The 25,710-nt window shown below is 41.3% G+C and overlaps 1 protein-coding gene across 12 annotated transcripts in view; it reads right to left on the bottom strand.

The window, feature by feature from the left end:
• SLC23A2 (solute carrier family 23 member 2) overlaps positions 1-25,710 on the bottom strand; it is a 79,515-nt gene that overhangs the window by 44,227 nt on the left and 9,578 nt on the right. For 4 of the 12 annotated variants that reach the window (XM_081868456.1, XM_081868452.1, XM_081868458.1 and 1 more), the window contains one exon: positions 825-1,089. The exons of 1 other annotated variant lie outside the window; for it this stretch is intronic. In XM_081868456.1, coding sequence (XP_081724582.1) covers positions 825-929 — 105 coding nt within the window. In that variant the 5' untranslated portion in view covers positions 930-1,089. Of the gene's footprint in view, positions 1-824; positions 1,090-4,725; positions 4,845-10,821; positions 10,919-11,928; positions 11,948-17,198; positions 17,218-25,710 lie in introns of those variants that run through there. 7 more of the 12 variants (XM_081868453.1, XM_081868454.1, XM_081868461.1 and 4 more) reach the window with 6 other exon arrangements.

Raw genomic sequence — 25,710 nt, 5'->3', positions numbered from 1 at the left:
TAATACAAACAGCGCTGGTATGGAGACAGTGACTGTAACAGCAGACTAGAAACCCTCTGGTCCAGTCTTACACAGGGCAGAACAAAGGTGGAACAACCCCTCAATACACTATTCAAACACTGGAAATGACAATTAGACTAACAAATAACCATGGTCAGCAAGTTCATGTTTCCATGTTGCAATGAACCAATGTCAAGATATCATCAAATGATGAATTGCATTACTTGAAAGTGGTTTGGTAACCTGTGGCTAAATTGTCATAAGCATCATCAGCATTTGCATGCAATAGTTCAAAGCCTATCTAGTCAACTGTACTCAAAGAGTAAGAGTCCGATTGCTTGAGCAATCTAATCAGTGCACACAACATTTGTACCTGCATTCTGAACAAAGTCTTTCATACAGAGCCCTAAAATTCATTTCTAAACCATGGAACTATTTTTTCTTAGTCGCCTCTCCATACTAAAAATACATTCAGAGCTCTTTCTTTCTGAAGAACCGGATTAGCAAGATGGCTTTTACAACAAAGATGACTTTTACAACCAACTTCTACTCCAAAAATAAAGATGAGTAAAGCTTTCTGTGAAAGGCATATCACAAGTCACCACTGACCCATGCTATTTTCAAAGTTGTGCTATTGTAAAATGCATTTTCCACACAATGGGAGTTTTTAACTGGACCTCACGGGGCACACTTTGGAGAATCAGTGCCTAGAAATACCTGGCTGAGAACGATGATTGAAGCAGAAGCAGATATCATGGCCAAGCTTGTGATTACATTGTGCCACCACAGGGAAGCAAGGCAACTTTTTGGAGTATGCAACTTACTGGTAGTGTGAAGAAAGCAGGATGCTTGGATTCATCCTCATATTTGCCCTCTGTTGGACTTCCAGTTTCAACTGACTTAGACGTGGTGTTCTTGCCAATTCCCATTGTTTCCCACAATGCTCTAAAATTCACGTAGTCACTAAGTTATTAGTACGGGGATAGGGTTTTCAATTAAAAACTAGGGCACCTCAGGGAGTCAGAAGAGCATCACAGGAGTTCACAACGGAGCATGAGGTCCTGTAAGTAACATGTGCTTCTATGGCACCTAGAAATAAAGAAATGAAACACCAGTAAAAAATTTGCAATACAATTCCACAAGACATTTGCTGCAGTGTATAAACCTGACCGAGAATCCAGGTTTTATGACAAGATAATTACATTGAGTATTTCAACCAATGTCCAAGGATGCCCTAAGGAAGACAGTCAGACACAGTCTTTCCCCCCTTCACAACATAGCAGAAAAACCCCTCAAGCCTATTTGATTCTGGTGACAGGAATCTTGAAACAGATATTCAGCCCTTTTCAAGGCTGATGATGCCAACCTGCCCCAGTTCTTCCTTAAAACTCAAAATGAAGTTTTACCACTTACTCTTCTGAAACTAACCCTGAGTTTCGAACTGCATATATTCATTCCCTTTTAGCCATACTCCCACCTTCCTCCTCTCCTTCTACTGCACCCTTCATCAACCTGGTACCCTCCAGATGCTTAGGGCTCAACTCACATGAGCCCCAGCCAGCACAGTCATAGGATGTCAGGGCTGATGGCAGCTATACCCCAAAACAGCTGGAGGGTACCAGATTGGGGAACATTGCTCTATTGCCTCCCCACTGAGGAATTTCAGATGATAAACTGCAAAGGTCCCTGGTCCTACCATCTGACACCATAGCCTGAAGCACCACACCAACTGAGTGATGGTGCTGTTTACATAAATAAACAAAGGCAAAACAACAACAAAAACCTTGCCTACGCACTTGGTTGTAGGTAAACCTTTCAAAAAAGCACACACAAACACACACATTATGACAATTTAAAGCTGGTCACAATAAAAAAATGGATCTAATCAAAAGTACAGATGTGAACACAGATCAAATTTCAGTCTGAAACTGGGGTTAATAAAATTAAAGCTGTGTAAAGACTGCCTTTGATAAATGAACAAGGATGATTTAATTCACACACAAAATAACTGCACAAACTCAGATTTATACAATCAAAATGTCCAAAGATGTTCCAAAAACAAACCAGTGCTCCATCCATCTGGGTATGTACGGTACTTTAAGTTCACATACTCATTTTTAGGCTACTCCAAAACCCTTTTCTATAAAGGGACATGACTTGCAAAATGTCCAGAGATGTTTGCCTCTGTTGACAACTCACTTTACACAGTCTCTTACATCTTGTTTTTTGCATGAGTGAATTAACCAACTCCCTTTACTATCCGACTTTTGTGCAATAATGCTTCGACTTTAGAACCACTGAAGTTAAAACACTTAATATGTGTTCTAACTTAATATGAGGCTAACATTCATCTAAAATACTGAGAGCATGGACTGTGTGTTAAAAGTCATATAGCAATACAGGAGATATAGAACATACAAGTGGCTTTTTGGAAATTGGGATGCTACCATTCTATGACTCAGTGATAAGGCAGGTGGCACATGGGACAGCTTTGGGGAAATCATCTTCCTTTAGCATAAGGCTGTTTGGAAGTATATATTGCTGTGAAAGTAAAGGGCGCAAGAGAGAAATGAAAGACTGGGAAGACCAGGCTTTCAATATGTTAGTCGCATGGGGAGCAAATGAATTGTTAAGAGAGTTCACTTTTAAATGACCTGGGGACAATAACAATGGCTCTCTCCTTTAGCTCACTTCTATATAAGTTGAGACACAAACAAAGGGCGCTTCAGTTCCTTCCTCTCCAGAGAAGCAAAACAAAGGCAGACTGGTGGTGGCGGCATGCACATTGGGTGGGCAAGTTAAAGAGCATTTTGCCTTTGCATGAGCAGTTGAGGGACAGAGGAAGTAGAAAAACCCGGGGATAGGTCAGGGGTCCTCAAAGTGGGCAGTACCACCCCCTGGGGGGCAGTGAGATTACACAGTGGGGTGCTATGAGGCAAGGGGGTGCTAGAGGTGTAAATGACTATCAGACCTTGAAAAGCTGGTATCACTGGATCAATCAATTTTGCTGAATTAAAGTAAATAGTTTTAATTGGGTTTTGAATTAAATATGCAACTAATCATTGCCGTTTTGAATTTTATTGTGTTATTTTCTTCCTTAGTGGTTAACATAAACTGTTATGTTCAATCAATCAATCAATCAACCAACCTTTATGGGCATATAGAGAAGACTGGAATATATTAATCGAAACATAAAATTGGCATCTGTTCACAGGAGGAGATGCTTTAAGATAAAACTACACAGGCCTAGTAAGGTTAAAAAGTACCACTCAGGTCTTATGACGACGTAGTTTCATGGCAGGGGTAGGCAAACTAAGGTCCAGGGGCCGGATCCGGCCCAATCGCCTTCTAAATCCAGCCTGCGGATGGTCTGGGAATCAGCATGTTTTTACATGAGTAGAATGTGTCCTTTTATTTAAAATGCATCTCTGGGTTATTTGTGGGGCCTGCTTGGTGTTTTTACATGAACAGAATGTGTGCATTTATTTAAAATGCATCTCTGGGTTATTTGTGGGGCATAGGAATTCGTTCAATTTTTTTCCCCTTCAAAATGCAGTCCGCCCTGCCCGCCTCCCACAACGTCTGAGGGACAGTGGACCGGCCCCCTGCTGAAAAAGTTTGCTGACCCCTGTTTCATGGCGTTGCTCAGATATTCTGCTACTTCCTCCATACGATCATGCCAGCAGCTATTCAAAAAAAAAGAAAACCCTGTAGGAGTCAGAACAATTTAACCTCTACTTCAGCAGGGGGCTCAAATATTTGTGGCCGATTACTGCATAAAAGGGACATTAGAACAAGACATGTGCAATGGTCTTGACCCATCCTACACTGCAAGGACAATACGTCTCTGAATATGGAATTTAGTGTTATGCCGTGTGTTATACTAAATAATCTTTTTATAGGGTAGGGGCACTGGGGATGAGTTTATGGAAATGGGGGGGGGGTGCGGTGGTGGAGGCCCTAAAATCCTTGGGAACCACTAGGCTACAGGCAGTGTTGGGGGGCACATGAAATGATTGGACTGAACTCCTGGGATACCAATTATTCCTTCCTCAGTCTAAATTCCTCCTCAAACAAAAAGGGTATGATCAACCATATTATCGTGTGTTACAACAATTTTGCTCTCAGGTTTTTGCCGTTCCTTTAAGTCCCATGACTCATTTCCCTCCAAAGAATGGCAGGTAGCCAACAAGCACGTTCTGCTCCAGCTCTGAAATTCTATCAGTGGACACCTGCAGTTTAAAAGCAGCTAACATAAGTGGTGCTCGACTCCAAGAAAAAGCATATGATAAATCATGAAGCCAGAAACAGCAATAATACAAAATGCTTTCATAAAAAAGGCAATCAAGAGTATTACACTGATCTTCCTTCATGTTAGCTTAAAAAATTAGCCTGTAGCATTTTTAGCCACATTCCTGAGGCAAAAGGCAATGAATGGCCTTTGAGAAATCACCATGAGAAACAAATCCCTCTATAATCTCACAAAAAATTTCCTAACAAAATAAAGACTGTTTCCTTTCTTCTCTCAAAAGCTTGCCTAGAAAGAATGATTACAGGCACATTTTAAAACTAGAAATAGGCAAGGAGGGCAAGGGAGAGGGTGGTGGAGAAATGATCCTAGAAGGCACAGAATGGCCTGCAAACCAAGTCAATACAGCCCACCAGAAACTCAGTAAACCCACCCCACCCTGTCTCGGTAGGCTACCAAGGCTGTCTGTCAAATACCTGTCAGAGACATTCTGCTGCAGAAAGACCTGGATTCAGGTTGGTGGGCTGTGAAGGCCTGCAGGAAGGAAACATCACGCTTGCTAGAATCTAATTCAACCCATGCATTCAAGATAGCTGCCTCCAGCTTCTGCTTTCCATTTTCACAACAGCGGAAGGCCCAGCTAGTTATGTAAACTAGAAATGCTTCATAATTATATTTCTGCTTTCTGACCTGACCTGAAGAAAAAAACATGCTTGCACAGCACTCTGCAACAAATTATTGGGAGACAACAAACCTTTCTTTTAAGGTGGGGAAATAAGATGGAAATAAGTGAAAATCAGATTGGCTAAGAGACTGACATCAATATCAAAAGATTGGCCAGTGGACCAGGAACATTTTGGAAAAAAATTCACAGACTGTCCTGATTAGCAAAACAATAATGCTTTTAAGCATTCTGAACAAGTGAAGCAGATAATTACTGTATTTGGGCAGAGTTTTGATTAGCCAGAATAGTTAGCCGGCAGACCAATGCTTGGCAGAGCCTCAGTTTTGCACAAAAGACAATTCCCAATTCATTACAGGACAGCAGCTTCTGAGTCTCTATTTGGCACCTGTCAGACCAGTGATACCAAATAAGCCTTCGTTCTCTCCCAGTGGAAAAAAGGGTTGCAGAAAGATGGATGCAAGAAATTTGGATGTGTCATTGATAAGATACAAGCTTGCTGGCTTTCCACAGTAGTTATATCAACTGGGAAATTCCACTTGGACAGGCTGAAGTCATAATCCTTATCCATGAAGCTGAGATAAAGAAAGCATTTCTAGCAACACAACTTACCAATGAAACTGAGTGAATAGCTGGTTCACACATTTCCCTCATAACAAGGGAGTGCAAAGATTCAAACTCAATATAGGAAGAATGGAACTAACATGGGGTGGATGTGGAAGTCAGGATAGGGGGGAAAGGCTGTGAATCCCTCTAATTAATTTATAAAGTTTGTTCATGGCTTATCCGTAAAAAAAAGAAGTTACGTACATACATGAAATGATAGATAGCACATCTAATATCACTTTGATGTGCTGAGAGTGATTTACCAGCTGGCATTGGGCACAGAAGAAGTGTTACATGCCTCCACTTCCTCCTCACTACACTCTCATTCTCATTCTCACTCTCTGCTCTTCCCCTTTGGGCTTTGACAAGAAGCACCTGGGAATCACTAAATACTTGCAAGCACCATGAAGCCTCAAGCAGCAAGGCTGTGCAGAAGACAAATGACGAGAAGCTCAAGTCTCTCACAGAGGGCAATGTGGGATATTGTGGAGGTACTGTGGCATGATGGAAACTTACAATATTCAATAACCATCAACAGTAGTCCAACAGAAAGATTCAGAACAAAATAAAAAAATTCCTTCCAGTAGCACCTTAAAGACCAACTAAGTTAGTTCTTGGTATGAGCTGTCATGTGCATGCACACTTCTTCAGATACACAGATGTATCTGAAGAAGTGTGCATGCACACGAAAGCTCATACCAAGAACTAACTTAGTTGGTCTTTAAGGTGCTACTGGAAGGAATTTTTTTATTTTGTTTTGACTATGGCAGACCAACACGGCTACCTATCTGTAACTAGAAAGATTCAGGGCATTCCTGGTCAAGACAAAGTCATTCAGGGGTGGGGGATTGTTGTTTATTAAACTCACCATCACCATCTATTTTCATTATATGCACAGCACACTGCATCTATACCACAATTCATGTAAAGTGGTAACTTGGTTCTCAACCTTAATCCGTTGTGGGAGTCTATTTGACTCCCACAACCGCTTGAAAACCAGGGTTCAGCTTCTGATTGGCTGCAGGAGCTTCCTGCACTCAAGCGGAAGCCGCGTTGGACATTCGGCTTCTAAAAAACATTCGCAAACTGGAACACTTACTTCCAGATTTGCAGAATTCGGGAGCTGATTTGTTCGACAATTAAGCTGTTCAGGAACCGAGGTACCATTGTGTATATATATGTATATAAAGTGGTACCTCGATTTACGAACGTAATCTGTTCTAGAAGTCCATGCTTAAACCGAAATTGTTCTTAAACCAAGGCGTGCTTTCCCTAATGAGGCCTCCCACCGCCGGTGCCCTTCCACCATTCGGATTCCATTCTTAGACCGAAGTAAAGTTGACAAACTGGGACACTACTTCCAGTTTTGCAGAGTTCATAAACTGAATAATTCGTAAACAGGGCTGTTCTTAAACTGAGGTACCACTGTACACACACGTACACACACACACACACAAACAAAAGTGCAGAGGGTGTTTAGTTCATTTTTCCTGAACTGATGCCTTCCATATGTTTTGGATTATTTTTTTTTTTAATTTTTATTAAGTTTTGCATAAGTATATTTCACAAACATACAAAAGACAAAAGTAAATAAAACAAACATAAAAAAGAAAAAAGACATACAATACATACTACCCAAACAACACAACTTAACATTAATTTTACAACAACATTGATCGACTTCCCTTTATCTCGATTTCGGATAATGTTATCTTAGTTGTCTATCTGCTGTATCTATTCCAAAATGACATTTGTAACGTAGTAAGCGTTATTTCATGCCTACTGTGATTTTTTTTTTTTTGATACATATATATTTCTGATTAACATTTTGATGTACCCCTTATCTCTATTTCCATATATGTTCTAAATTTATCCCATTCATTACTAAATTTTGTACGTTTTTGATTTCTTATTTTTTGTGTCAATTTTGCCAATTCTAAATAATCCAATAATTTAAATTGCCACTCCTTTAATGTTGGGATTTTTGGTGTTTTCCAGCACTGTGCTATGAGGGTTCTAGCGGCAGCTGTTGCGTATTGGAAAAAGGTCCTATCTTCTTCTTTGATATCCTTGCCAATTATCCCCAGCAGGAAGGCTTCAGGCTTTTTGACAAACGTATATTTGAGAATTTTTTTAAATTCATTATAAATAGATTCCCAAAATTTTTTGAGAATCTCGCACGTCCACCACATGTGGAAGAATTCGCCCTCCTTGTTCTTGCATTTCCAACACAATTTATCACCTGTTCTATAAATTTTATGTAATTTTATCGGCGTTATGTACCATCTGTACATCATCTTGTACATGTTTTCTTTGAGTGTCGTGCATGCTGAATAATTCATATCTTTGCGCCATAAAGCTTCCCATTTATCAAATTCTATGTTATACCCTAGATCTACCGCCCACTTCACCATCACCTCCTTTACTTCCTCGTCCTTGGTGTCCCACTCAAGCAACTGGTTGTACATTTTTGATAGTAATTTTGTTTTACTTTCTATTATTTCAATCTGGAATCTGGATTTTTTCTCACTTATTCCAATCTTTTTGTCTTCCGTCCATATTGAATTTATTTGATGATATTGAATCCAACCAGTCAACTTATTTTTTATTTCTTCATATGGTCTAATCCTCCACCCGGATTCTGTTTTGGTTAGTAGGTCCTCATATGTCCACCGTTCCCCCTCAAGATTTGATTTTTTAATTGTTAAAATATCAATTGGTGATAGCCACCAGGGTGTTTTCTGCTCCAGCAATTTTTTATTCCTTTCCCAGACTTCCAGTAGTGGCCCTCTGAAGATATGGTTAGAAAAACCTTTATGGACCCTTCCCTTGTCTCGCCATAGATAGGCATGCCATCCAAATCTTAAATTGAACCCCTCTAGGTCTAACAACTCTTTATTTTTGATAACGATCCAATCTTTTACCCAACAAAGGCATGCGGCCTCATAATATAACCATATGTTTTGGATTATAAAAGCCACCATCCCTGACCACTGGCTAAGACCAGTGTTGGAAACTCAGTTATATAAGCTAATTGCCAAATGCCACCTTAAACTTAGGTTATGGTCACCACAATGGAATGTCTAGGCGCCACCCCCCCCCCAATTGATGATGATGATGATTTTCATTTCTATACTATATATTTTAAAGAAAAAACTCAAAGTGGTTTACAACAAATACAACAACCCAGAATAAAACAAATTCAAGCTTCAAAGAAATCAAGGGGTCAGCATGGAACTCTTGGGTAGGAATTTCTACCAACTTTGTGCACCAACCCAAAAAAGCCTTTCTGTGTGTTCCTATCAGCCATGCCCCAGATGGGGGCAGGACACATACATGTAAAAGGGCCTCTTCTGATTACTTTAAAGTCCACGTATGATCAGAAGATGCTCAGCCCAAAATGTTATGCTTGTAGGTTTGTGCTGTTAAGTAGAGGTGGCACTCAGGGTCAAATACCTTGCACTGGGGCATGTCTCTGGTTTGTCTCCATCGAATCCCAATGTTCACTTTAACTGTGGTGGTGACTGTTGCTAGTGCAGCACCATGCTGTACACCGAGCAAGCTCTCTCTCTCAAGCGCGCGCGCGCGCTCTCTCTCTCTCTCTCTCTCTCTCTCTCACACACACACACACACAGCGCTGGCATTCACAATACCAACAGTTTTAGGTAAAGGTAAAGAGACCCCTAACCATTAGGTCCAGTCGTGGCTGACTCTGGGGTTGCGGTGCTCATCTCGCTTTATTGGCCGAGGGAGCCTGCGTACAGCTTCTGAGTCATGTGGCCAGCATGACTAAGCCGCTTCTGGCGAAGCAGAGCAGCGCACGAAAACGCCGTTTACCTTCCCACTGGGGCGGTACCTATTTATCTACTTGCACTTTGATGTGCTTTCGAACTGCTAGGTTGGCAGGAGCAGGGACCGAGCAACAGGAGCTCACCCCGTCGTGGGGATTTGAACCGCCGACCTTCTGATCGGCAAGTCCTAGGCTCTATGATTTAACCCACAGCGCCACCTGCGTCCCTTACCAACAGTTCAAGCCTATCCAAATCATGCTTTCTGAAAATAGCTGTGCTTGAGCAATGCCCTGCCTTCAGTTTGTGACAGCAAAAATATGTCCATTCAGAATGAAAATGCATGTTTTAAATTTCAATTCCTGCTCTAATTGTTACATGATCTCCTGAAAAGTGAAAGGAATTGTTCTTGCTTGGTGTTCATACGTACTGCCACTTTTTTGTCTGGATCACAAAAAATAACGAAGTGGGTGGGGGGAGTTTAAGCAGCTGTTTTCTCCTGAACAAAGCACTTCAATTAGCCTCTCAAGCCAAGCAATAAAGATACAAAAGACACCAAATCTCCAAAACTGAAAGCTTTATTCTGAACTACATTTTCCTCATCAGAAACAGACACTCCACTTTAGTCTGTTCAAAGCATTTCACATACATTATCTTGTAAACTTTGATTCATATTATTGCCCCCAAGATGCAGATTAGATAGCTAATACTAGATATCGACAAGCTGGAAGGTGTGCAGAGGATGACAAGCAAGGTAGTCAACGGACTGGGAACCAAGTCTTAGGAGGAATGGTTGAGGGAGCTGGGCATGTTTATCCTGGAAGAGAGGAGACTGAGGAGAGATATGATAGCCCTTTTCAGATATCTAAAGGGTTGCTACACAGAAGATCGGGCAACCTCTGGAGGGTAGGGCTCAAACTAATGGTTTCAAGCTATAAGAAAGAAGACACCAACTAACATCAGCAAGAACTATCTGACAGTAAGAGCTGTTTGACAGTGAAACAGACTCTCTCAGAAGGGCTGGACTCCCTTCATTGGAGGCTTTTAAGCAATTGTTGGGTGGCCATCTGTCATGGGTGCTTTAGTTGAGGGTTGGACTAGATGACCCTTGGGGTCCCTTCCAACTTTACAATTCTATGATTCTATGACAGTGCAGTTTTTGCCTAAGGCCATTTAGTCAGTTCATGGCCATGACAAGTTTCAAATCAAGCCAGACACTATGCAACCCCACCCCTATTAACAATGCACATGAAACAGTTTTAAGATTAGTCTGGATTTATTTCTCTCAGGACACAGAAATACACTGACACTTCTAACTTCTTGATAATTTGGATTTTCATAACTTGAAGAGGGGAGAAACTTCAAGTTATGAAAATTCAAATTTTCAAGTGGTAATATTTTCAAGACCAAAACTTCAGCATATAACCTATATAGATACTCTAGCTGAACTTCTCATACATTAGCTACAACTTTCAGCCAGTTAATGACTATCTTACCTCAAGATACCAGGGCAGATAGCAGAGTCTCTGTGGAATAGTTTCGCCTGCTTCCTACGAGCAGCTGCCAGCTGTAGCAATCATACTAGCACCACAAGCATTATGCAGAAGGATTTATATTCCATATATTGTATAACTGTACTTTATCCTATCAGAGTAAGCGCTTATACATTACACAACTGTTAAAAAATACCAAGACACACCACATGGTCACACGGTGTTACTACATGCCTCTGACATAACTAGAAACCTTGAGTAAATATTACAGTAGCAATCCCTTTAAACAGTACTTGGCTTCTGCAAACCAAGCTCAAAAAGGAAAATGCAGACTGCATCTGTAATCATCAGTTGTTCTACATATTGTGCAGTATGTATGCAAAGCCCCTTGAAGGTGTGAAACCAAGTCCTTCAAAATCTGGATGCCCAGTTCTGAAAAACTACTGTCACACTGGCAAATTATTCTGGTTCACCCACTTCTATTATCAGTTACAGATATGTAGAGCAATCCATGAAGTTTACTGTTGAAAATATAGGTCATGAGAAAAAAATTAGTCATCAAGTTCCATAAGACATCGTTCTAACAATCTATCATGATATTGCAAAAAACATGTGGCGCAATTTGGCCACAACAAAAGCGTAAGCACCGACTTTTGCAATTATGCCTCATCTACCATAAGCTGGGATGCAATTTTCTGCCACAGTGGCAAAAGTTTGCTCAAGTTACAAGCTGTGCTAAAGGATGTGCTCCAAAGTGCTGTTAGAGAAAGGTAAAGTCACAGATGTGGGGAAACCTTTGCATGCACCCAACTGTTTCCCTACTCAATTCTCTATTATTATTATTATTATTATTATTATTATTATTATTATTATTATACCACCCTTCATAACATCTCAGGGCAGTTCACAGAATAAAAGAGAACATAAAAACAAGTAAATAAGTAAAACAAAACAACAAATCAATAATCCCGCTTCCCACAGACACATTTAAAAGGCTGTAGAATATTTATCAGCAAGTAACTTAATAACTAATCTCATTTAGTAACGTATAATAACTATATATTTATGTAAAAAATATAAATATAAAATAAAGTTATTAGATAAGATTACTGTAGACAACTGGAAAATTGTGTGCAGTTCTGGTTGCCCCACCTATGGAAAAGGGTATTGTATTGTTGGGAAAGGTTAACCACAAAGATCAAAGTTTGGGACTTTTTAGTTTAGAGAAAAGGTGTCTAAGAGGTGACATCATAAAAGCTTTAAAAATTATGCTGCATGACATGGAGAAAGTAAATAGAGAAAAGCTGTTTTTCCCACTAGAATTCATGGACCTCCAATGTAGATGAATATTGGAAGATTCAATACTGTTAAAAGAAAATACTTCTTCATACAACGCACCTTTATACTATGGCACTTGCTCCCACAAGAGGCAGGGATGGCCATCAACTTGGATGCCTTTAAAAGAGCATTGGACAGATTAATGGGAGAACAAGGCTATCTATGGCTACTAATTTTCTGGGTGGATCAGACAAAGTCGTTCTCTCCAATATTATCATACAAGTCATTGAGTTTGCATTTGGTCTTCTCAGTAAGGTAAAGGGACCCCTGACCCTTAGGTCCAGTCGTGGACAACTCTGGGGATGCAGCTCTCATCTCGCTTTACTGGCCAAGGGAGCCGGCGTACAGTTTCTGGGTCATGTGGCCAGCAAGACTAAGCCGCTTCTGGGGAACCAGAGCAGCGCACAGAAATCACCATTTACCTTCCTGCCAGAGTGGTACCTATTTATCTACTTGCACTGCGTGCTTTCGAACTGCTAGGTTGGCAGGAGCAGGGACCGAGCAAAGGGAGCTCGCCCCATCGCGGGGATTTGAACCGCCGACCTTCCAATCGGCAAGCCCTAGGCTCTGTGGTTCAACCCACAGTGCCACCCACGTCCCTGGTCTTCTCAGTAGTGGTGGTTAAATATGGGACTTCCGGGTTGGCGCCATCGCCGAATGGCGGACTCCCTCCGAGCTCCGGAGGGAGCCTGCTCGGCAGGGGCTGGGTCCTGCCGCGCCGGCGACACGGGGACCCTTAAAAACCATGGGCGCTGAAACCCATGGACATGGTGACTCGGCTGGCACCTTTTGAGCCCCCCCCGACCCGCGAAGGAGCCTTTTTAAAGGCTGCGGAACGGGTGACGGGGGGGGGTGGTGCTTTGAGTCCTCCGCTTCCCCTGCCGAGCGAAGCCGCATGCCATTCGACGGAGAGCGCTGACTTCTTCTATTGGAAATTTGGACTTAAAAGCATAACCCGTGAGTAATCGGAACTTGAATTAAAAAAAGGCGAGAAATTTTTAAAGAATTTGGAACGAGCGGGGGAGGCGTAAAAAGGAAGTCAGCCCCCCACCTGTTGTAGAGGAGCTAAAGTAAAGGACTTAACATCTAAGATTGAGCGCAACCCTATTTTGATAAAGTTATGAAATTTCGCGATGGAAAATTATAAGACTGAGCTGGAGGAGAAAAGTGGAATTTAATCAAAAAGCAACCCCCCCCCCCCGGAACCTGGGAGCGCTTTAGTTAGAGCGCCGGGAGAAGACAAGGAGAGGTTTTGACAGCTGTCAAAGAGCTGTCAAAGCAGAAGAACAAAAATGAGAACTTTGTTACGAGGACTTTGCCGGTTATATTTGTTACAAATTGGATACAAAATGTTTAAAACAAGGAATATTAAGTTACTTTGACTGGTGGACGTGATCTGGAAGGGAACTGAGTTATTACAATCCACCCAGAGGAGCCGAGGGATATTACAAGTTGTTGGCATCGAATTTGACTGAACTTTTTATCTCCTGGGAAACTGCAGAAATGGAACACTATTTTGGCTACAGAGGTTTCCACACTAAAGTAGACAATAGACTTATCTATTGAAGAATGGAAGGGACTTGGCATTATGTTTCGTTCCTGAATAACAGAGCCTCTGCAGTGGAATTTAGAAGCTTTTGGAATTAGAACATTTGTGCAGGAAAACAGGAAAAGAAAGAGGAGAGAGATTAACAAGAACAACAAGAATAATAAGAATTGGACAAAGTTGGAAGTGGGAACATTTGGGACATCCAGATTTGAAAGGTTTAAGAAATAAAATTGGAGTTTTTACTCCCAAGTATATAAAAATCTGGATGGAAAAAATGGGCCTTTTTGAGATAGACTCCTTCCAAGATTGGACATTTAAAATTAAAGAAGACTGGTAAAGGACTATGGTTTAAATAAGTGTGGGAGCTCCAGGAAGACATCAGATGTTGATTAATATGGGGAACGCAACCAGGAAAAGGGGGAGGGAAATTTGGAATCCAAAGGGTGTAAAATTATATTATATTTTATTATATTTTAATCTACTATGTATATTAAAGGGGGGAACGCGTGGAAGGGAATAGGTCGATCTTAGGAGATGGGAAAATATTTTTAAATTGGGTTAATGATAATAAGGTTGAAATTTGGGATAATAAATTGCTGAATTTATTTGTAAGAATTGGAATATAAGAGGGGGAGGGGAGGGGAAGTCCTGGAAAGATGTTACAGAAAATAAGATTTTAAATTTGGATGTTTTGTTTTTTTATATTGTTATAATTGGAAACTTTTAATAAATATTATTTTAAAAAAAAAAGTAGTGGTGGTTAAATATGGAGAAGCAATGTATGAAGATAAATACGCTATGTGCAGAAGAAAAAGTAGCACATCAGATAATTCTGCTAGCCTTCCCATAATCCCTACTGGCCACTATGGCTATGTTCTGCCGCCACAGTCAGAGACAGAATGTTTTTGAAGTCCAGTTACTGGAAACTGCAGGAGCGGGCTTCCCATTGGCATCTGGGTGGCCACTGCGAGAACAGGATGCTGGACTAGGTGGGCCATTGGCTGGGTCCATCAGGCTCTTGGTTATGTTCTTAAGTGTATGGGGAAATACCAGGTTTTAGCTTTACTAAGTAACCTTGGGGAACCTTGTATCTTTTAGTGCAATCAGCCTGGTGTGAGGAAGATTGATACAAGCAGGCAGGCAAACATGGGGCTGACCCTCTCAACTCCTCGAAGGGACAAGATTTAAGTATTAGCTTTGCTTGAGATTCATTAATATAACAAATGGACAAAACACATGACTCTGTGCTGTGTGCCTGAGGGGTCTTTAAAAAGGGCTGATCGTGTAGCCTCTTGGCTTGTACAATTCCATTTGGTTATAATTTCATAAATAATCATTTATGGCATATAGTTCGGAAGCACTAATATGGTTTGTTGATAATTCAGAATTCAGGCTATTGTGGTAATGCACAGAATACAGTTTTCCCCTCACAAAACAACCACAACCTTAACTTGCAATTGCTCCCTAAAAAAATAAATGTTCAAACCCGGACATTTCAATGCAAAAAAATACAAATCAAGAGCGCCATCTAGCTTCCACTTGTGGTGGCCATTAAGCCACTGGAAGGCAGGCAGGCAAGTACACAGGCACACACACAACAACACACACACAAAGTGGCCATCAGAATTGAGAAGCAAACACACTTCCATCACTCACAGAAAGATCTGTTCTATTACTATTTTATTTTTTATTTTATTTTATTTTATTTATTAGACATATACTTCCTTGCATTGTAAGATCTCAGGGCGGATCACAAGATAAATATCTCACTCACTATTTGTATTTAGTATTTTAAAAAAATAAATATACTTTTTTAAAAACCAGAAGTATCTTTCCGGTACAAATATACTTTGTAAATATTAGTGCAAATACCCCACAAAAACACTCACAAATTCATTCTCACAAAGGACACGTGAGGAAGCAAACATCACTCTTCTTCTGACAAGTTTTCCAACACACACTACTGTATATATAACACCGTTCAATCATTTGATGTGTTTGGGGTATGAATGATATAAAGGTAAAAGAAATTAGGGTTTTTTAAAAAAAATGATTTGAGGATTTCACCTCTCACCAAAGGCAGGGCAGTTCCACAAAAAGTACAGGACAAAACTTACAGTTATATTGTTTCCGCAAAGAGAAAAACCTTTTTTTATAAAACTTCTTTTAGTGTGTTAGTTTACACAACTCTTACAGGATAAACTCACATAGAAGACAGTTAGCAATATGAAATCCAGAACACAAGGAGAAAGAATACACAACAAAAAAGTATTAACATTTTAAAGAAACTATTTAAAAATACAACCCTCAAACTACAGTCCTCTGCTCCAGTGATGTTAGCCACCTGAGAATCATAGCCATACTCTTAAAAAGGATGTGGGAGATTTTAGTCTTATTGTACACATATTTTAGTTCTTGAACAAAGTCCAGTGTTCATAATTCATTTTGATGGGTAAAATACACCAAGATAATTAGAGCTCATGTCTCCCCATAGCAATGTTTCCAGATGAATTTAATTCACTGTGGATTCTATATTCTCCTTGAGTGTGCAATTATACAGGACCTACACCATAATTAATGCAAATTACAAGCCATGCAGATTTAATTGCTGATTTCAGAAGAATGGCATCATTGTAAAGGATTTTCTTTCTAATGTTAGGAAAGATATGAATATGCAAATAATCAGCATTTCAGAGCTTGCTCCTTCTGCCCCCAAACACCCAAAAATAATATCCACTCACCACAAATTTGGGACTATATAAACATGATTTGCATTGGATTTAGTACAGCACTGCAAGTGATATATAAGCACACAAATAGTGCTCACATCAGCTCATTGCCATGTACTTACAGGGCATCTTGAGAACCTGGCCAGAACATGGGAAAGAAACTACTGTAATGGTAAGGCAGGTCTACTGGAAAGGAATACATTTTCCTTTCCATGTTTCTTTTTTTTATACCTTTGTTACATTGCCTGTATATCCTACCTTTCCTCTAAGGACCTCAAAGTAGCACATGTGGTCCGCCCCCCCCCCCCCATTTCATCCTCATAGCAGCCATACAAGGTAGCTGATGCTGAGTGATAGTATCTCTGGACCAGTCAAGTTTTAAGGCTGAGGGAGTATTTGAAGTCAGGGCTCCCCAGTCCAAGTCCAACACCCTAACCACTACACAATACTACTAGTTCTCTCCTTAATAATTAAAAATACTGGTCACAATGCTCAGGTAAGACATTTGATAAATCACCAACACCTCTCATTAATCTTAAAACAAGACCCCACCATATACATCATTTCAGTATGCAAAGACAGAGGTGATATTTCCTAACTTGAAAGTGCATTATTAAAATATAGAATTGTAGAGTTGGAAGGCACCCTGAGGGTCATCTAGTTCAACCCCCTGTAATGCAGGAATTGTTTCCTTATTTATTGATTTCCAACATTTTCTTCTTCTTTGGGCTAAGCAGCAGTGTTCTACGCATATGCACATGTACTGACATCCAATTTCACTGGTTTCTTCTAACACTTGACGCAGTGTTTGTATAGCCTTAAGCAGTCCCTTTTCAATGCCTCCAGCAGCTATGTTCAATGGTTTGGCTTAAGATGAAAAGCCACAATGCCAGAGCCCACAGCTCTAAAATGTGGATTTCCATCCTGGTCTTTTACAACAGGGCTTGTAGATAACCACTCCGCTGACCTTACCCAGGGCAGGCAAAGTGTTTCTACAAGATCAGATAGGAAAACTTTCCTCATGCCTTCCTCCACCCTTATAGACATCAATTAAACATAAAAGACTGGGGGCCCATCTTGTCTAGCATTTTGATTTCTGCAGTGGCCAGCCAGGTCCAATGGACTCCAATGGGAAGCCCACAAGGAGGACATAAGCACAGTAGCCTTCTCTCACTGCTGTTTCACAGCAACTGATATTCAAAGGTTGTCCTGGCGGGGGGATACAGCCATTATGACCAGTAGCTATTGATAGTCTTACCTTCCATGAATTTGTCTAATCCCTTTTAAATTGAACTAAGGTGACCACTATCATTAAGACAAATTTGTGTGGGCAAGTGGGCAAGTAAACATTTTGTGTAGGCAAATAACTTTTGTGGAATCATTTGCCAGGTTCTTCTGAACAACAACTCCACAGAACTATCCATCAAGAACAGGTTTACTGCTCTTCAGTGGTATAGCTAACCTGAATAGCAACTCCTTTCACACTGGCCTAGCATAGACAGTAGTAATTCCAAACCCATCCCTTCTTGCTGTTATGCACTGGCTTCACCACAAATCTGTGCATTAGGCCAGAATTACATGTTGCATCTGAACACGGGGGCTGTGTTTTAATATCAGTTAATAAACCAGGAAAATGAGCCAGGGAAGGAGAACTCAGCTTCAACGTTTATTTATGATTTCATAAACTGTGGCTCAGGAAGGCTCAAACAATAATCCAAACTGGACCATGGATGGTGCATGTTTTAATTTCTTCTGCAGAGTGAATGTCTGGATTTGTTCACTAAAGTTGTATGGTTTGTTTTTTTAAAAAACAAACAAACAACGTCAGGGTGATACAGGGTGGAAATATTCCACTGTTATATTTTTCATGGAAAGTTTTCATAAAAAAGAATGAAAAAGAAGCTATCTTGTTTGGAGGTTCTAGCAGGGGAGCGCAGCTATCATATACCCTTGACCGAAGAACAGTACACTCCTTCTATCTGGGATGGTCGTCCTCTTCCACCGAGCGTGCAGCTTCGGGAGGGACGCACATGGAGCGGTGAGGGAGGAAGGGGACACCCGCCTAGCCAGCCAGATCAGCCGAATCAACCCTGGCGATCAATGGGGTGACAGATGTCGCAGCCAGATCGCCCTCACTGGGAAAATCAGATATACTAAAGATCAAAAGTTCATCGAAGACTGGGGGAAATTTGTGGATTATCTGAAAAATATATGTGGCGTGAATACAACGCTAGTGGGATTTAAAGAGGCACTGTAAAAAAAAGAAAACAAGTATTGTTTATTAGAAATAATGGGAGTAAGGAGGAAAAATGGCAATACGAAAAAAGGGAATGTGTATTAAAGGTATAACCATGGAGGATTGTCAGAGACGCTGAAGGAAGTCAAAAAATAACTAAGATTTGTTGTAGGCGGGTTGAAACGAAAAATTGGATGGAATTTTATAAAATGTATAACAATAAAAATTATTATAAAAAAAGAAGAAAAAGAAGCTATCTTAATATTTCTGGATGCTGAGAAGGTGTTCGACAATGTCCCTTGGGTATTTATGAAGAGAATTATGGAAATTATGGACTTTGGGACAGCATTTATCAAAGGGATTGAAGGGTATATGGAACAAAGGGTGAAAATGTTAATCAATGGAACAATGACAGAGAGCTGCAGTATTGTTTTAAAGATATCTTCAATATGTTTTCATTGCTTTGTTGCTTTATCCCTTGTTGTTTGCTACCCGGAGCTCCTCTGAGTATATAAAAGTATTAATCGAACAAGGAAACATCTGTTCCAATTTATATAGCACTTTGCACACCCGAAAGTGTTTCATGTGAATTATATTGCTTTAATCCTTACAATAACCTTGTAATGTAGGTTAAATTTATATGCCCTATTATAGATGGGGAGGGGCTGAGGCTGAAAAGCATGGCCTGTCAAATGCCGCCTGTGAGCTCACAACTGTGAGATTCGAGCAAGTCTCCTGACCGTTCTTGTAGTCCTCCACTTAAACTAATTGCCCCTCAGGAAAGGGATGTCTGAAATTCGCCCAGACACCCCATTGTTTCTGTTCAATAAATTATACAGGCTCATAAGATTCTTCATAGCCTGGAGACATTACTTCGTCATACAAGAAATGAGTAATTTGGAATGTGATCTGTGAAACTGTCATTTACAATACTAGCTTTTCATGAAAAATGCAACTGATGAAGTTGTTTGTTCTACAGGAAAGCTTATGCCATAACCAGGACATCTCGTAAAACGGGAATGTGTCTCTCCCTACCCCGCCCCGCCCCGCCCTCACTTTCACTGCCAGCACAATGCCCCCTCACAGCGTACTTGGCAAAAGCCAGGGTACTCTGCCCTGGGGCAGAGAAGATGAGCTGCAATGCCATACGCTGGAACATCTCCCTCCCACTGGCGAGGTGTGTGTGTGTTCTGGCTGCAGAAGCAGTGGGGCAAGCAGGGTGCTGCCTCTTGTGCTTTCGCTGCCCGGTGCTCTATCCTCCTTTTAAAGACACCTTTAAAAGGTGATTAGACCCAACTCCGCAAGTGGCAGAAAAAAACTACATTCATTTATCTTCTTACATAGAAAGCCAAGAATAAATTCCAAATTCCTGCATTTCCCCACCTCAGAAGGAGGATGGAGAATTCCCAATATTCATTTTATAAGATGAAACGAAAGAATGGGTGCACATAGAATTAGATATAATCAGAAACACCCTCACCTCAATGTACTCATTTCTAAACCCTCACAACACAAAACAGATTCACACAGACCATGCTTAAAGCATGGAAGGAAAAAATAGGAATACTGTCCCAGCCCTGTCCCCCTCTAATCCCCCAGTTTACCACCCACTGTTCTACCATGCATCCCAAAGCTTTCAAATAAAGCTTTGGCAAGCCAAAGGTCTACACCACCTACAAAATGGCAACCCCACGCTGATACAAGGAACACAAGACAAAGTAGGGAACACCCAAATACCCTGACTAACCCAACAACTACATGCCTTCTTAAACAACCCAGCAACAAGGCAACTGCCACTAGGCCCTTGACTAACTTTGAAAAACTCCTACTATCAACAAAGGGACACAGCAAAGGGACGGTATCAGCAATATACAAAGCACGACTCCAGGACACTACACTCCTTACTACAATGGGAACATGACACAATATACAAAATAAACTCAACCCAGTGGTCAAAACTGTGGACTAAATTGCCCTTCAAATCCCTCTCAGCCAAGAAGAGGGAACCTCATTTTGAAACTAATTTACAGGTGGTACCTAATACCACAGAAACTGGCAATGATACACCCAGGATCTTCATCTAGGTGTTGGAGAAGCTGCACCACCATAGGTACATACCTCCATATGTGGTGCAATTGCCCCCAAATTCAATCCTTTTGGATAGCAGTCTTACAATAAATCTGCAACTCCAGAACCGGCTCTACAAAATATCTTCCAAGACAACAATGCACACTCCCATGATAAATAACTCATAAGCCACTTACTCTCAGAAGTTAGGAGTGTCATAACCAAACACTGGAGGGACCTATCATGAGTGAACATGGACCACTGGTACCAAACTGTATGGGAAACCGTCATACTCGAAAAGCTACCGGTAACTAATAAACTGAAATTAGCATGGGGAAAACAAAGAACGCTTTCACCCGGTGTGGTTCCTCTTTATTGCATATATAGGCCAACAAGATAAAGACCAACCTCCCCTGACAGCATGTGAATTGATATGGCTGGTTTAACCCAGCACACTGCAACCAATCAAATACAACCAGCCATGTCCTGGGCCCTCTGGCCTCTCACTTCACCAGCAAAAATAAGATACGTACCCACGTGATGCTGACACAAAAGCTCTGCTCATATACTATGCCAAAGAATGAAAGTTTACTGTGTGTCCCCCACTCTATTTCCTCCCCTCTCTCTCACCACTTCACTTTCCCGCTACGCCATATTGCCTATAACAATAATGTCTCACATAACAGACCTGTATGAAGGACTAAACTATTATTAAACAGAGACGTGTTTTGTACCTTTGTTAGTCAAGAAAAACCTGTTAATAAAAACATATTCTTAAAAAGGAGATATAGGAGAATAGATGCTTAAATGACACCTCTGTGTTGCTGGGGAGCAGCAAATAAAGCCCTGCTTGTGGGCTTTCTCAATGGCTATGAATGATCCCTGTAAGAAGCAATATGCTAGACAAGATGGGAGTTCTGGCCTGAATCAGAAGAGCTCCGCTTATGCCCATTGCAATATAGAGTGACACAGCAAAACTGCTGGCATGTCATTTCTGTGTGCAGAGGTCAAGCTGAAAGGGAAGTTACTTTGATGAAGGGTGGAGAAAGGAAGCAAGTGCTTCAGGACAGAGCAGAGAGGAGAAGGGTTACCATGAATGCCTGGGGATATAGCAACCCTTCAAGAACTGCTCAAGAACGTGCTGGAAAGGACATACCCACCAGCAGTCAATAGCAGACTACATCTTACAAGTCTATCAGGACTGCTCCTTACATTAGGCACTAGCAATTCTGGGTTTCTTGTTAAGTGAATGAGGGCAAGGAGCTATGTATATATGACAATAATAATTAATTTTATTATTTATATCCCGCCCATCTGGCTGGGTTTCCCAGCTATGTGCTCATCACATACCAGGGATCAGCAAACTTTTTCAGCAGGGGGCCGGTCCACTGTCCATCAGACCTTGTGGGGGGCCAGACTATATTTTGGGGGGAGATGAATGAATTCCTATGCTCCACAAATAACCCAGAGATGCATTTTAAATAAAAGGACACATTCTACTCATGTAAAAACACGCTGATTCCCGGACTGTCTGCAGGCCGGATTTAGAAGGCGATTGGGCCAGATCCAGGCCCCGGGCCTTAGTTTGCCTACCCATGACATAATCACATGTTCTTTTCTATGTGCACATCTTAAATATTTGTGAAGCAGGCTTCAGGGCTCCACTGGACATTCAGTAGCAAACAGAAATAAAAAGGAGGGGGCAGGGTGCTTTTCTGGGGGAGAAATGGCAGTCAGTGGCTGTTTAACTCAAATCTGCAAGGTTGGGCTTTCAGGTTGACTAGAGGAAAGGGCAGCGCAGGGGAAGGGCGTCCTCCTTCCTGCCCTTCCCTGCAAACCTGCCTCACCAATGGTCCCTTTGTTGCACCTTAAAAACAAAACACTGGATTGGGAATTCTTCATTTGCAACCACATGTCAAGTTTTAGCTTCAGGGTAATGCTGAACTTCATGCACTAGTACAAAAGGAGAGGGAAAAGAGAATCAGAATGTTTTGAGAGAATCCATTACAGGTTATGTCTTATTTGTGGATATTCCAGACTAACTCTGATAACTCTGAAGGAGGAATGGCACCCAGGGGAGTATATTTCAGGTAGTGAATTGCAGGGTACTTTGAGTATTAAAGCTTAAAGACTTCCCATGCAGAGTCTCAAATCACACAAAAAGCTGGTCTTCTAGGCTCCAATCATGTGCTGTACCATAGCTCCACTTCCCTGTGACTGTGGGAGTGCAGTCCTGCTCAGCTCCTGTGCATGACCAGAGTCTACAGAGCTAAACGGAACCAGAAGAGTGGACATTTTTACAGCAAACAAGGTCATCTGTTTCATGCTGCAGGCAAAGATGAGATAGCTGGCTCTGTTGCCAAGATAAAAGGTTTGATCTCATCAAGAGAGATAATGCAAAGCCAAAAAACAGCACATTCCACGGAGCATGAGATAAATATGCCCTACTCCAGATATAAATCATACCATTGATAATAACCACTTAGTTTGTTTGTACTGCATGGCACATTCACAAAGAATGGTGCTTTCCAAAGTATTTCAGGATGGGTCTCTACCCCAAGAGGCATACAATGTATAATTTAACACAATGGAGTCAACTGAGGAAGGAGAAGGCAATGTCCAAATCGGAGCAATTTCCTAGCAAGGGAGATAGCATTTTATGGACAATTATAACTCCCCCCCCCCGCCCCAGAGTGGTGTTGTACCAGGTGACCATATGGCCGCCCAGCTCACCTACCTAAGTCTCTGTTACGCACACCAAGCCACCCCCTTCACCCATAATCAAATCAGACCTGACATTTAATAGCAACACCATCAGACCAGGAGGGTGGGGTTGGCTAACCAGTATCCTTAGATTCTGAAATACGGCAGACAGAGAGCAAGGGCTGTGATATAACTAGCCCTCCTCGTTGTCTCTGCATAACTTTGCCCAGCTTCAAACCTCATTCCCCTCCTCCGTCTCTGACCCAGACACATACAGTGGTACCTCTGGTTAAGAACTTAATTCGTTCCGGAGGTCCATTCTTAACCTCAAACTGTTCTTAACCTGAAGCACCACTTTAGCCAATGGGACCTCCTGCTGCCGCTGCGTGATTTCTGTTCTCATCCTGGAGCAAAGTTCTTAACCCGAGGTACTATTTCTGGGTTTGCGGAGTCTGTAACCTGAAGTGTCTGTAACCTGAGGTGCCACTGTACTGCTGTTAACCCACCTCTAATCATAATAGTAGAATGTAGAGAAATAAATAAAAGAGATCAATCCAACCATTCCAGTCAGAAACCACTCCATCTCTCACCTGGGGCACTCACTCAGGGGGCAATTTGCTTCAGTTATTTGCACTTAAGCCTACTCATATGGGAAGCGGGTGGTGCTGTGGTCTAAACCACAGAGCCTAGGGCTTGCCGATCAGAAGGTCGGCAGTTCAAATCCCTGTGACGGGGTGAGCTCCTGTTGCTCAGTCCCTGCTCCTGCCAACCTAGCAGTTTGAAAGCACGTCAAAAGTGCAAGTAGATAAATAGGTACCGCTCTGGCGGGAAGGTAAACAGCATTTCCGTGTGCTGCTCTGGTTCGCTAGAAGTGGCTTAGTCATGCTGGCCACATGACCCGGAAGCTGTCTGCGGACAAACGCGGGCTCCCTCGGCAGGAAAGCGAGATGAGCGCCGCAACCCCAGAGTCGTCCATGACTGGACTTAATGGTCAGGGGTACCTTTACCTTTACCTAAGCCTACTCATAATTACTATAGCAGGAAGTTCTAGGAAAGAACTGCTTGCTACAACTATGGATTGGATAAGAATGCTCCAAGTTGAATGCGGACATTGTTAATGCAATCACTGTGTTTGGAACAAAAGGATTATGAACAACTTTTGAATCCCACACACAGGTTAATGGCACCTCTTACCACATGTATGAACAGATATGAGAAACTGCTAAGAAAATTGAGAAAAAGGAGAAAAATTTAAAGCAGGGCAGGGCAAAACCTAACATTCAAGCAAGTTCAAGAGACTCCGGATTTGCAAGTGCCTATTAGAAACATTTAAAAGAACAAAACAAAAATCAGATTTCATTATTGATTTTGTTATGGTTCTAATAAAGCAATCTGCTGTGCAAGATAAATGTGAGCCTTGCCACAATCCTGGCAATTAGCTGACCAACTATATTAATCCTAACAGCAGGCATAACACTTCTGTCCCCCCATGTTCAAGGTGCAGTGTCAAAATGAAGTGCTATTTCACAGCTGCAAGGCCAACATAACTGTAAGTGAACTTGCTGGCACACTAGAAAATGGTTTTCAAGAATAGCCTTCACTCCACAACTAAATCCATCTTCCCCAACCAGGTGCCCTCCCATCAGTTTTTGCCAGCAAGCATAGCTGTATGGTGATGGAGTGCTAGGCACTGTAGTCTAAAATATCTAGAAGGTAGCAGGTTGGGGAAAGCTGAACTAAATCAACACAAAATTATTTTATTGGACCAAGTTTGCAGAAATGCAAGTCGCAATTTGTGACCACCTAATTATTATAATGAGCTATTACTTCCTTTAACCAATAAAACAAATGATAAGAAACAAAAACAACTGGAGACCCATGTTTGGGAAACCCAGAGTACCATCTCTGGCAATACATACATTTTTTTACCCAAACAAATGAGTGTTGTTGTTGTTTTACACTTGATCACTATAAAATATGTGCTACTACCACACTGAATATTCTTCACCAAAGGTAGTGTAAGAATCATGCCTCATGAGTTGTTTGGTAACACAGTTGTTAGCTCCCCAAAACAGAATACACAGCAGGCAAGGCAATCTGGTTCACAGGTTCAAAGTTTATAAATGTGGAGGTATCAAGCTTCAAGCAACATGGATCTCTTTTAGCAGGCAAGATGGCATTACTATTTTTCAATTATATTAAAATCGGGGACGTCAGAACTTAATTACAAATTCACTAATCAGTTACTTCTACATATGTATTTTGTTCTA

The sequence above is a fragment of the Podarcis erhardii genome, assembly GCF_964252035.2.
Source record: "Podarcis erhardii genome assembly, chromosome: 7".
Taxonomy (NCBI): domain Eukaryota; kingdom Metazoa; phylum Chordata; class Lepidosauria; order Squamata; family Lacertidae; genus Podarcis; species Podarcis erhardii.
Note: the sequence above shows the minus strand (reverse complement) of the source record. Positions and strands in the feature narration are given on the sequence as shown.